The 14,133-nt window shown below is 39.3% G+C and overlaps 1 protein-coding gene across 7 annotated transcripts in view; it reads right to left on the bottom strand.

Moving 5' to 3' along the window:
- Window positions 1–14,133, bottom strand: part of chd9 (chromodomain helicase DNA binding protein 9) — a 67,409-nt gene that overhangs the window by 28,881 nt on the left and 24,395 nt on the right. For 6 of the 7 annotated variants that reach the window (XM_026378659.1, XM_026378660.1, XM_026378662.1 and 3 more), the window contains 3 exons: window positions 12,256–12,665; window positions 2,225–2,333; window positions 17–163 (listed from right to left, as the gene is read on the bottom strand). In XM_026378659.1, the coding sequence (XP_026234444.1) occupies window positions 17–163; window positions 2,225–2,333; window positions 12,256–12,665 (666 nt within the window). The remainder of the gene's footprint in view (window positions 1–16; window positions 164–2,224; window positions 2,334–12,255; window positions 12,666–14,133) is intronic. The other variant, XM_026378661.2, reaches the window with a different exon arrangement.

The following is a 14,133-nucleotide window of genomic DNA, read 5'->3' as shown; positions in this document are numbered from 1 at the left end:
AACAGTAACTACTTACTACAAAAAGTTGAACAGCAGGCTCTTTTGATGCTGCAGTGTTGGCTTTCTTGGCTTTGACAATAACTTTGACTTCCTCATCCGACAACCTGGCCTCCAGCTCCTCTGCATACTTCTTTCTCTTCACCTGACGATTTGATCGCCTCTTCTGACAGAAGGAAAGAAAGAAACAAAAAACAAACACACAAGACAAAGAGGAAACACATTTCCCAAAAGGTTAGTCATGAACAGTAGCAGGTTCATGCATGGAACTTAACTTAGCAAACTCATGAAAACTTAACTTTGCAAACGAAGAAGTTGGTGCTGTTTCAAAGGTAAAAGGTAGTTACACTAGGAACTGATTTGATTTAAGTTTTCCTGTTTAATGGACTGGTACATAATTTTTGGTATCTAAAACATGCATCTTACATTACTATGTATCAGCAAAAACATCAATGTCACATTTCTATCACTATATCAGACAAGTTCAACGAGCCAAGCTATAAACGACACAGTAAACACTATTCCATCAGTCATAATTTATGACTCTTTTCTGCTTAGTTTAGCTAAATTATCTCAGTGTTCCACATTTCACACTCACACAGTTTATATGTTCCTGATAATGAATGAAACCCTTAATAAGAAACGCAGCTCAAACTCACACTTAGCCATACTGAAAAATGGGGATAGAGCTTTTCACATCCAAACAAAACTCTCGAATGACCCTGTTACATTTCAATAAATCAAGTAAGAAATACAGAAAAACGTTACACTTTGTGAGTCAGAAAAAAAGCTTCTTTCTTTTCCTTTCTGTCAAGCCTTAATAATTATCGTACACATGAGCTCCTGTACCCTGCATCAATACACGAGTCCCTCCTAATGATAATATGTAGTTAATTAGGAATAAATGCCACTGAGCCAAAGTTAATTAGGTATGGAGCACATCATCCCCATGGAGCTACACCCTCACATCCCCAAACCCAGGGTGACCAGAAGTTGGAAAATCAAACCAGCCACATGCCACCACAACAGGGGCCCTTGGGGAGGCCATGCTTCTGTTTTAGCTGTCCGCCACGCTACTTTGACTTCTTCAACAGGATCATCCTAAATGAGTCATCAACAGACTGTTTTAATTAAAGCCAAGGGCCCCATTTAACGAGCGTAATTATATCAAAAGCAATAGCCCAGATAGGATGCAAAAATGAGACAGAGAGGTGGGGCTGAGGTTGTGGGGTTGGGTTGAGCAAAGGAGTAAAGTCACTTGTTACCCACACTGATTCAGACATGTAACTCATATAAACAATCATTAGTATCAGTATCACTGCAATAGCATACAGCTGAGCATCTCAAGAACATATTTCCCTGTTGTTGTTTGTTCTAAATTAAGGTGATCTGATAATCAGCCAGTATTTATCCTATGAGGAGGACAATGAGACCATCTTCCTGGTATTTTCTGTTATCTATAATCTCAACTTTAGGTGAACAAGTGAATAATGATTCATTTTCTACAGTGGCACCATGCTATTTTTTGGAAAACAGAAAGTGGGTAACATTAATCCAAATGAAAAAAGTGATGTTATCAAATAAACAAGAAAAAAAAAATCCCTGGAGAATTTCAGGGTCGCTGGCTGCTGTTTAAAAGGTAAAAGTTTAATGAAAACATTGAAGTAAATGTTAAACATTCAGTTTAATTAACTTCAATTGTATTTCGGGATATGCATGTGGATGTGCTATTGTTTTCACCTAGATAATGCCTCTCTGCTGTCGGTCGCCTCCATCATCAACACAGATAAGAATGTGTACTTGAGACAACCACCCACGACATGACCTCTACATGAACCAAAGTCAATCCTACCAGGCTCAAAGCAGTGAAGCCTTCCTTTAGGCTCAGCAGCAGTATGAACAGTCAAGCCAAGGACGCAACTTCACTTACTGCCTTTTATAAGAATTGTAACAGAAAGTTTCTTTTAGCAGAGGTGTGACACCAGAGGTAACACTACTATTACAACTAAATAACAAGAGGATTTCAAACGCATGATGTGGGCGTAACCCCACTTAAAATACGAGTGTTATCTTGCAGTTTAGGGTTCATTACTTAATATGATAAAGTGAGATGGAACACACTAAAGTGCTCCTAAGCATAACTGCTCCAATTAAAATAATGGCAACTTGTAATGTATGTTTATATGTTTGTATTCATCTTGAATTGTGTGTACATGCTAGCTCTTACCGAGTCGTCATCTTTAGACATGTGTCGAGGGGGAGGGTCATCGTCTGACTCCTCCTCAGATGATTCTGGCTTTCGCTTTTTCTTTTTTCCAATCTTGATGACAATTTTTCTGAGGGAAGGAAAGAAAAAGCAACATGAATACAATGTGATGAAGGCCTGGCTAGTTACAAATCTACAGTGTAGTAAGGTTAGCTGCACAGTTGTTTAACTGAATATCTAGTCATGAAGCACTTGATCTATAGATAAAAATGAAAATTAATAATAATAGAATATTTTCTAAATCTATGGATATTTTCTTTCATTTTACAAATTTAGCAACAAGCATCACTGTATATCTAAAGGTTCAAAAATTAAATTGACTGTGTTCAATCAGGTGAACTGATTAGCTTTGTGTCAGTATCAACATGCTGTACTTGCAAAATAACTGCACGTTCACACTAGCTGATGCGTGGAAGCATAGAGCTAGTATTTTGTACCACACTGACCAACAAAAACCATCTCTTCTATTTGTCTTAAAACTATGTCTCCTATCGTCTTCAACCCATTTTTATATGGAACTAGGACTGTGGCTATGTCTCGCATCATTTACACTGATATCACTTCAGAAAGGGTTTCTCAGTGGTCAGTAGGCCATAGGAATGTACAGGTTCACATAAGTACTGCCTTAAAGAAGGCTCACATATTTTGAATGTAAGAAAATTCATTTAATGCAACTTCTTCTGTAACCTCATAATAAAACCTTCAGGCACAGAGAATTGGGATTCATTTCAGAATAAAATTCTGAAGTTAAGTGCTTTTCAGTAGGCAGTCAAGGAGCTGCATAGGTGAAAGGCTGCCTTTAATGGATTATAAGATAAGGCATCTACAAGATCATACAGCATTTGAATGAGGCTTACACTGAAAGACCATGGCTAGTAAACTAATAAGCATTATGTCATCAGAGTGGAATATGTCTTGCAGGAAACAAAAACAGACAACCGGAGCCATTTGTAGTAGAGTCTACTACACTTATTAAACAGTGCCCTCTGCAAGTTTTGCACTTCAGTGTGCAGACTAGATGAATTTCCAGCATTAGCTGCATTCTGTTTAGCTGTAAGCATAGTTTTTAATCCGACATATATGCAATCGAAGACACAACAAAAGTCCACTCTTGCCCTCTTGCATGGTGGGGACAAAACAGCGACCAATACCCTGATCACTGCCTTTTCACACTGGTGTTATCAGGGCTCTTAAACCACATCAGAGAGACTGTTACAATAAAGAAGGTGGGAAGTGCAATTTTTTTTTTTTTTTTTTTTAACAAACTAATCTGCCTCGCACACAACATGAAAAGTGTAAAAGGGAAGCTTAAGGCTTGCAGTGTGACTGAGGTTCTGGATATTTACTAACAGCACCAAAGCACCAGAGATCAAGAAGTGGTATTTAGGACAGCCCTAGCTCCCATCAAGTCTATAAACTCTAACATCACTTTGTCATCATTTCTGAAACATTTTCTTTCTTTAAGCTTCCATAGCTGAAATTCTCACCATGGCCTAATATAGAATTGCAGCACTGAGACTGCTCGGATGTTATGATCAGAAACCCAGATAGCAGCAGATTGCACAATGAATAGATGCAAGCCTCTACTTTTTGCCAGTGCTCCTTCCTCTGACTCCCTCTTCTCTCTTTCACACACAGTCACATATTATTTTGGTGACCTTTCCCCATATATTCTCTCACCACATATGCGCACAGTTCCTATCTTGTGCCTCGCCACATGTATTATTTCTTGGAAGCTACAGACGCCTAATCTCTGGCTTGGCGCAATGTTAACAGGGAAAAAAAATAAAACAGCGGCATCTTCCCTCTCTCACTCTCCAACACACTTGCAAACACATAACAAACCCACCCCCACCTTTCCACAAACGCAAACATGCTACGTGGTCCACACAGTCATAGGCCTAGTCACGTCTCTAAGGAGGAGGACGTCCCTGAGGGCTTGTTCATAAGAGATCCCATTAGAGACTCAAATGTTAACAAAAGATTCCCATGCTAGTCAGTATTTTCTCCTGTTAGCCAGCAAGTCATTTCTTTAGAGAGCAAGTCAGTTTTTCAGACACTGCATGGGCCCACTAGACAGAAGCCAACCTGCTGAACAACACGCACATCCTATAAAGGTCAGAAGCCAACCTGTTAAAACTGTAAATTAACTTATAAACTTATCAAAGAAATCAGCCATATAATTAAAATTTTAAGAAATAGACAGTTCAGGACATGCAGGTGCTACATACAGTACATATCCAAACTGTATTGTACCACCATCCGAATATGTAAAGTAGGAAACAGACGGTTTTAGCAGCAGCACTGTGCTGTCCCTTCTCTCTTGTGTCCCTGCCCCCCTCTGGATGATATTACATTTCACAAATCCGCTTGACAATGACACTTCATGGTTGCCATGCAACATGCCCTTGGGAGTGTATTTGACAATGTGGGCGGGAATGTTGACAGTGACATCACTTCCTGTAAAAAGCAACACCATTACACGTCCATTGCCACTATGAATGGCTGAGAAATGTGCCAAGTCAGAGTGACGCAATGAAACAAGAAAATTAACCAGCTGTGACACCCGGAAGAATAGGAGAGAAAAAGAAAACACAAACACTATAAAGCAGCTGAATGGGGCAGAACACCGTGTTCTTTCTCGACTAAATAAAAACTGACTGGGATACAGGCCTGGCCAAATAACACTGTCGCATCACCAGGCAGCAGCTCAGCAGCTAACAGCAAGTAACAGGGCTAGAGCATCTCTCTGATCTCCATATGGGAAAACCTGAACTGTGAAATGAGATACTTGATGAGCCACTACAGACAGAACTTGGTGCTGCCATCTACTGCATGCAAGCATGGCATTTAGAAGAGCAAACTGGTATAGTTCAAGCCTAATTGGCTAAAAACCATATATTCTAGATAAAAAACATAGTGATGGTCACGACCTGTTCCACCCAGCTGTGGCTGACGCACAAGGCCACTCAGGAGTTTATTAACATCAGTATCAATGCAGTCTCCCTCTGACTGGATAGCCTCCCCACAAGCTGAAATGTATTAACAGCTAGCGTACAAATCAATTCACTCTTGACTGACCTAGGCATTTGAAAGTGGCCAACAGCCAGGTCAAGCTGACAAAGAGATTTGCCCCGAATCTAATCTGACTTGCAGAAAACACAACTTTCTTCATATTTTTCTATATTCCAGAAGAATGATGAATAGGTTTTATAAAGGACATCTACTCGACCTATTTCAACACTGTTCACTTGGAGAAGACGTCTGCTCGTGCAACCTTAACCTGGTCTTGGAGCAACACATTGAAATGTTTTGTAATATGTTCCTAAGAAGAAACAGGCACACTTTGTTTTATGTTATGCCACTTATGTGGCATGTTTCAAGAAAAACATGCCACATAATTTTCAATGTAGGATATCCAACAGTTTGGTTATTTTATGTAAGCCTGCTTTAAGACTGTTTTGTAGACAGCAAAGCACATCAGTGAACACCAAGCCTAGGTTTGCACAAAATAAATAAATAAATAAAATACAGAAATATAACTGTAACCAGTTAATCATTTATCATTATAAAAAGAAATACAGACATAAAGAGCAGGAAAAAGGAAATTACTGCACATGGATCTTCCTCATTTCAAAATGTAAATGTACCAAATATACACATTTAGATAAGCAAGTGATTGATTGTTCAAAGCTATTCAAAATCAGCAGTGAGCTGCTTATCTAATTAGCACGCTGTTACTAATATTCCACAACAAATAGTGAAAGAGTTTAAAATCTTAACACATATGTTCATATGTTAGCATAACGGAGCGACAAAATGATTGCTTTGCTATAATTAAAAACAGTAAATGACACAAGAAAATTGGAGTGTTAACAGCATAGCTGTGCTTGATGTACGTTTAATCATTTTTATGCAAGAAACAAAACAAATATTTAATTTTAAAATCTGTTTGAGTGATTTCAAATAGTATTTAATTTTCTGTTTGATGCTTACATGACATTATTTAAATGATTGACTCAATATCACAATAAATATAAAATATTAGTTCTCACTCCTCCTGATTAGAGATTTCACACATGCACATCGTTGCGCTTCACCCTGTTTCATCTTCATACATTTAGATGCATTTTCACCTAGATGATGCTACTCTCTGTTTTTATTACCGATGGGGATGTGAGTGATTTATTGCCTCCCTACCAGGATTTAAAAAGACACTCCTCTAGACATAATCTTGCATTCCTAATTAGACTGCAGCTGCCCCCCACCTGACATTACAGACTGATTCCTGATGATAGGCTACCACAAGCTTTTTTCCTTATAATGATAGGCTAGTTGCTTTCATGGCTCCCATCCTCCTATTGTGCCAAATAACCTCCATCCCTTGTCCCCCCAGTGTTGTCCTGCCCTACTTGGCATGCTGCCACTGGGAGAGAATATGTGAGGGTTAGATTTTAATAGAATCAAGATATGATAATGCTTTACAGGCCAAGATTGCAATGTGGTGCCTGAACAACTCAGAGAGGCCTTCACTGTCTTTAAGTTAACCTCAAAAATTCATATTGTGTGTGACCGACTCATCCTCAAAGGTCGTGTGTGTTTCTTATCCTAAGGGGTTCATTGAGACAGTAATGCTCGTCCTTCTCAGACAGTCCCCCTTCTCATGAATGGAAGCCTGTAGCCTCTGTGCCACACAGCACACAACTGGAAACAGTCATAACAGCAACACCAAGCCTCATCTCAGTGACAAATAATACATCAGCAGTGTGCACATGGCCACACACAGGATTTCTTCTTTTTCAGTAAACATTTGGGCAACACACATATCCACCAGCAAGTGCTCACATGTACATGTATTTGCTTGACTTTCAACACAAGGACGTGTTAATAGACCCACAAACATATTCATATATCACACACAAGCACATGTGAACATGCACACATACGCACACTGCAAGGGATTAACTAGGAAAACACTCAATTAAAAAACAGCTTTAGCTTTTCCTAATGAAAAAGTGAGGGGAAAAACAGATTAGATGGCTAGCAGGCAAGCACTGAAATATGAACAGCTCTATACTGCAGCATATACGCTAGACTTAAACCTCCATTTTCTATCATGTAATTGATCTCACAAGCACCATTTTGTTTGATATTTTCCTGCTACCCTGCTGCTTTGTAGTATCAGCATATTTAAAACATGCCTGCTCAGAGGAAACATCAGATGCACAGTTTTGAGCACGCTGAAAGAACAAAATTTATATTAGGAAAAAGAAAATGTAAAGGATGAGGGGGAGGGAGGAAAAAAAAGAGGGAATGAGCGGTACAGTGCTTTCATCTGATAATTATATGAGCTTATTTTTCAGCAGGTAGGTTGCCATCCTAAGCAAATTCCATCCTGTGGAGAGCTGTGATCCGTCAGGCCTGGTCTGTAAAATAACCCTTGCCTTACCCAAAAGCAGATTTTGTTATGAAAGTTTTTGATATCCAATTAAACCCTACCTAAAAATCTACGAGTGCCTGAGTGTTTGAAAAAGATATGGAGGCTCTTTATAAGGTTACAAAAATGGAGCTTACAGCAGTGTCTTCTATTGAAAACTCACTTCTCTCTTATATGCTTTGGAATTTGTCACATAAAAACAACCTAATAAACAAGGTGACATTTATAATACCCTTTGTCTACAAAAGACATGATGTATTTCCGTCTCTCTTTTGAGAGACAAAAGAGGACTTAAACTTTATAAAGCGAGACTGATGAATGTTGAGGTGGAAACTTCCTGCAATGAAAGGCACCAGTGGCATAACATAGATGTCATTTTAGTTCTCATTTTCTTATTCGTTGTGGATTACAGTCGATTTATTGATTAAGATAAGTAAAAAAAAAAACATTTTCCATAATTCCACAATATTTGACTTTTAACACAATACCCCATAGTAACATTAGTTGGGACCTTAGCAATTAAAATCTCTCATGCGGTTGTATTTTCACACAGATTAGGAGCCCTACTTGATCCTAAAGCACTTTAAAAGCCAAGAAAAAACATTGCTGCAACATTTTTCTTGGATATATGATCTGTCACTAGTCCACCTGTCAATGCAGCTGGTGCACCCATATTTTAAGCAGCAGCTTTCATTTATGTTTCCCATCAGTCAAACAGATTTTCTATGTGATATATGACCCATGACTTGCTTTCCAAAATAGGAAAGTAAATCAGAAGGTACTTACTAGCTATTAAACGAAACAGATGATTTTAGGGGAAGCCCAGGTAGTGATGACAGTCCAGTGGTCAGAAACAGACCCTTAAGTGCATAGATGATTAGGATAATAGTCTTATCTCAGGCCCCATTCCCCACTCACAACACAACAGTCACATGCAATGGATATGAGCATACTCTGAACGCAAAATACACACAAATAGCTACACAACCTCACCAGAGCAAAGACTGAAGTAATGACTTCAGTGGAAGGTCAGTACCACTGCAGCCGACATGCATCAATGTTTTATGAGGAGATCCTGGGTGGTGCATGCATATGAACAGCACGCCTCAACAGTGCCTCCAGTATGAATCTCTCCACAGAGCTTCTTGCCGTGTGTCCATCATCCCACATTACAAAAAAGCAACTATCTCTGTCTGTAACTATGTACACACAGTAGTCCAACATTTATGTAGACAAGCCAACACACTGCAAACTCTTCTTATAAAACCAACCTACAGAAGATGAGTCGATGCACTGCCAGCACTCCATCGTATATTTTGTCAAGTTGTGTCTAATCACAGATGTCTGTGCTCAAGTTAATGACAAGACAGGTACAGAGAAGGTGGACGCAAACTCCATGGCAGTGTTTGAAACAAAACATGTAGACACTCCCAGAGAAACATGCCAGTCTGTGCGATGTAGGCATTCAAGTGTCCAATCAGCTCAGTTTCAGTTATTTCTGTGACTGTGTGTCCACAAGCATGTGTTGAAAAAAAGTATTTAAAAAAAAAAGTAGAATCAGGTTAAATAGTGATCACACACACACACTAGTATTTATGTTTTAGTTGTTTCTGTTGACATTACAGTGTCATCTGCCTGTGACTGATCATGTTCTGAGTTCTCATGACTGCAGGTTGAGACATGCCTACCTCAGTGAAACTGGACTTGCTAAGTAAGTTTATAACTTAATAAATGACAATTTATCATTTATAGCACAATAAAAGGGGAAGTTCAATTCTGTTCCTGTAAGCATATTTTTTCCATGTCACCGTGGTGAAGAGTCAAATGTATGCTGGTTCATGAAACTGAAGATCCATCATTACATACTGCGCTTCAGAAAAATCTTCTGCCAGTTGTTTCTTATTGTGCCATTTCTAATTAGCTGAAAAGTAATGAGAATGAGCATTTGCCAGCTATGAATTTTCACACTTTAGATGAAATATTCACACTCTCCCACAAACCTTTTGTCATATACAGACATAGTTATATGTCATTGCCACATTTGTGCTGAAGGCCGATACATTAGAACTTCTTTTCTCAATAGAAAAACAAGGAGAGGGACAGAGAGTAGGAGCTACAACTGTAACTTATCACTACAACCACATCCTAAAAACACTGTGAAAAGATACTGCATCACACATGCAGAATATAACAACTGAAGAGTCACAACATCTCACAATCCAGATTTCTTTTGGCATAACAGACTACATATTCACAATCAGATTTGTTCTTTTGTTAAAACCAAGCATATTTTATACAACTGTGGTGGACTGTGACCAGACTGAGGATCAGTCAAAATCACAAGCACAAGCACACTTTCTGTTATGACCTGCCATGCCAGTGTAGTGAGTTTGTTGATATGGCAGAGTTGGGGCTAGCAAACACGGTGTCAAGAACCTTAAAATAAAATAAATCAATTACAAAAAGTCATGGGCTATATTGAGTTTTTCTAAGTCTGACCAGTCATCTGATCGGACTAAAGTGGTTTGGCGTTTTTAAAATGGCTGGAATCCATGATGTAACGAGTGCTATAAAAAGGATGACTGAAACAATATTAGGCTCCATAAGCACGCTGTGCTGCTTGCATCCTGATCTGATGCTTTTCTGCATGTAGGCCAAGTACGGTTACACTGAATAAAAATGGGTTACATACTGTAGCTCATTACATCATAACAATGGATGTTATCTGTAACACATTTGAATGACAGTCTGTGGGCCAGTTGTCAACTTCCCTTCAAAACTATCAAATGTTAGATTGCATTTGAATAAATGCAGATGGTTTTATCACCGGTCTCCCTGAATGCAAGACGGTTAAGAGGAAAATGGACGCAGGTGTGCACAAACTAACTAACAAGTTCGTCTTTAATTAAATAACATGATCAGAAAGATGATCAGAATTTAACTTGATCAGTGAGGCCACCAGATCAACAGTCTCTTGGTCGGCCAGACGGCTCAGAGGCCTGATTTACTGTGAGTTTCAGCAGGCAAGCACATACAACCAGAGGCGAAAAGCTGGTGGGGCTTTATCACCATGACTGATGCCTCTATCATCTCACTATTCTCCCGAACATCAGTACTGCCACAACTTTCTCATTAAGTCTCTCTCGCTCTTGCTCTCTCACACTCACACACACACTGCCCAAGTTAAATCTGTTATCTGCTACAGCTTTTCTCCCTCTGCCCAGCTCATCTAATTACTAATCAACACAGCTAATATCCAGAAATTATTGTTGACTATTGTCAGTCACTGTCATGCCAGATCTCAAAAATACAGGCTCTTTCAGTGGTCGAAAACCCGGAGTGCTAGTTTTTTGGTTACGCAGTCCAACTTTACCATATTTAAGCATTCCTCCCTGTCTCAGCCTTCACATCTGCACCAGCTGATATTTCAATAGCTTGTGTTGGGTGTGGCTTACAGCTACTCACTGCGTATAGCAGTAAAACAGGGGGATGGGAGGCGGATTACGGTATCTATACATCAGCACTACTTGCCTGAATATACTAGGCACTACGGTCTCACATGTTAATGCAGCCTTTGTTTACACCTCCCATGTCTGTGCTGACAACTGAGCCTGGTTTATTGTTACAGCATGCAGTAAATTCTGTTGAACTTTGAGCTTCCATCTTGACAACCACAGTTAGCAAAGGGACACTAGTAAAAATGTACAAGCAAAACCAACTAGCACAGAAACAGGATCAACTAGTAAAATGCTGCACTGCCTTTCAATAATCACAATTTAAAGAACAGCTCTTAGTGTGATATTTTCCTAGATATATTTTCCTATATAGATGGTCAAGCAGTGTCCAACAGAATAACAGTACAGGCCTCAGGTGTAAATTATCAATCCAAATACACTAAAATGTGTGCACTCTTCAATTTGAGCGTACTCCTACCTACGTATACTGAATTCTTAACTTATTTTTGAAGAGAATGATGCATTTTTCCTGTATTACTAACAAAATGTTAGACGGCAAGGAAAAAGCATATTAACTAGAAATGTAGATGAAAACACTGAAAGTCTGCAGTAAACCTGTCACATATCGGACATTTTTTCACAGTACACATAAAACAGTAATTATTATCTGATACAGTCATTCGCTCCTTACAGCTTCTTAAATCCATCCATCCATAAATTTTAGCCACCTTAAGACACTATATTGGTCTTCAGAAATATGTAATATGTATATCAGAGTATTTTTTTATTCAGAATGAAGATAAAACAAATCATTATGAATTTAATCAACTGAATTATTGATTAGAAAAAGAACTGTGTATTCCAGCCGTCTCTGGTTCAAATATGCAATAATCTCCTAAAGCACAGTACCACTGTGTTACTAAAGAAGACATGTCATTTGGGCTCATCAATACTGCAGTGATCCAGACTCAGGTTGAATGAAAACACAGAAACTCTACTAAATGGATTATTTTTTTAAATGACACTGCATTTTAAAAAGGATTGAGATGGTAGATATTATTTTGTTTATTTATAAAACAATATTAAAAGTTGTGACATACCCAATCTTGGCCTTTTGTTTGGGCTTGGAGGAGGGTACAATGCAGGCCTTCCTACAGGCCTTCTCTCTGGGCCTTGCCTTGCCATTCCCTTTATGCTCACGATCACGGTGGGTCTTGTACTGTGAGGAAGAGCTGGGGAAGCTCTCAGGACTCATAACTCGGGGGATATTCTTCTCCCCACGCTGCTGAGCCTTAGCAATAGCCTCTGATATTATCCTATTGGCCTTCTCCTGCTTGTCCTGCAGAGTTGACTCCATCTGATGATGCGTCCTCCGTGGTGTCCTCTTCTCTGATGATGAGCTGGATGAAGATGAAGACGATGATGAAGAGGAGGAGGACGACGAGCTGCTCTTCATTGGCGGGCTGAGGACCCGTATTTGGCTACCAGGACCATTAGCGTTCTTTCGAGGCTTATAAAAAAAGAGAAAAATAAATATATAATAATTATTATTATAATTATCATTATGATTCTGTTTCAAGCAAATATCTCAAATTTTATAGATATGATGTGATATACTGCAGAGGACACTAACCCAATCTCAAACGCTGTGCTACACGTACTACACAAGGACCTAGCAACACAAACATGCATACTGTTGAACCTTGCCTTCAAAATTGTTTTTTTCCCCCCTTTTTTTAGGTAAGGATTTTTTTGTTAGATTCTCTTACACATAAAGACAGAAGCAAAACAGAACAGATGGGACTCACAGTCAATCAGGTGCTACATGTGCAGGTAAATGTGTTTGACTACCGAATACGGGCCTCTACAAATAGCAGCCCATGGCAATGTTGATGGCACAGAAGCTAGCCACCTTGGGCAAATATTTGTTGACCCCCGGCAAACACATCTAACCTCAAAGGTTGGTCTATTTATAAAAAAAAATTAGAAAGGGGTAGTTTTCTAAACACCTGCTTTCATGTCAACATACAAGCCATCAAACTATTAATCAAATAATAACTGAGCGACATAGGAAAACTTTTGCTTCCTTTCCAAAATTTGGTTCCATCACACTGAGATGCTATAAACAGAGGGTGAATATGATGTTTCAGTAATGAAACATGGGCTTACAAGAAATAACACTAATACTAAATATTCTGTAATGTGACCACCATTGCTGTTATGCTTCACTCTTTCAGGAAAACACAACCTTGTGGGCTGTGTGAACAAGCAGAGCTTGTTGCTGTCCCCATCACAGATGCTGGGGGTGGAGGGTGGACCTGTCTCACGCTACATGATGCTCACTTCAACTCTGAGACTCTTATCTAACTCTACCAGTGGACCTTCAGCATAAGATAAGTCAGTGCTTCCCCCAGGAATCAATTTAGTTCAGATGGAGAGGACTTTGAAACTCATGTGACACAAAAACTCTCTGAACCTGATGGAAATTAAATTCTAGTGGGTGGAATGAGCTATTCAAAGATGGGGTAAACACTGGCTCAATGTAGCAGGTTACAGTGAGCCTTGCAGACATAAATAATCCAGCCTGCCTGATACATGATAATATGTGAATAATAGATGGCGTGACTGCGGCTATGCCTACACAAGCGTCTTGTGGTGGGACTTGAGCCCAGTGGAGAGGGAACCCATAAATGGATGACCTAATCTAAAAATGTGTTGCGTATGCCTACATGGCCCAGGCGCACCCAGTTGCTTTTTTTTCCACATTGATGAATAAAGAGAATTAGCTTAAACCTCACCAACAAAGTGGGGGAAGGGAGTTGAATAACTAGCAATTCATTTGGAAGGAAGGTTAGAAAAACACACACACACAGAGACACGCAGAGACACACACACACACAGACACACACAGAGACACACACACACACACACACACACACACACACACACACACACTGCATTATGATTTTCACGTGTGC

This window comes from Anabas testudineus, chromosome 3 (assembly GCF_900324465.2).
Source record: "Anabas testudineus chromosome 3, fAnaTes1.2, whole genome shotgun sequence".
Taxonomy (NCBI): Eukaryota; Metazoa; Chordata; class Actinopteri; order Anabantiformes; family Anabantidae; genus Anabas; species Anabas testudineus.
The sequence above is the reverse complement of the archived record's forward strand: the minus strand, read 5'-3'. Positions and strand labels throughout refer to the sequence as shown.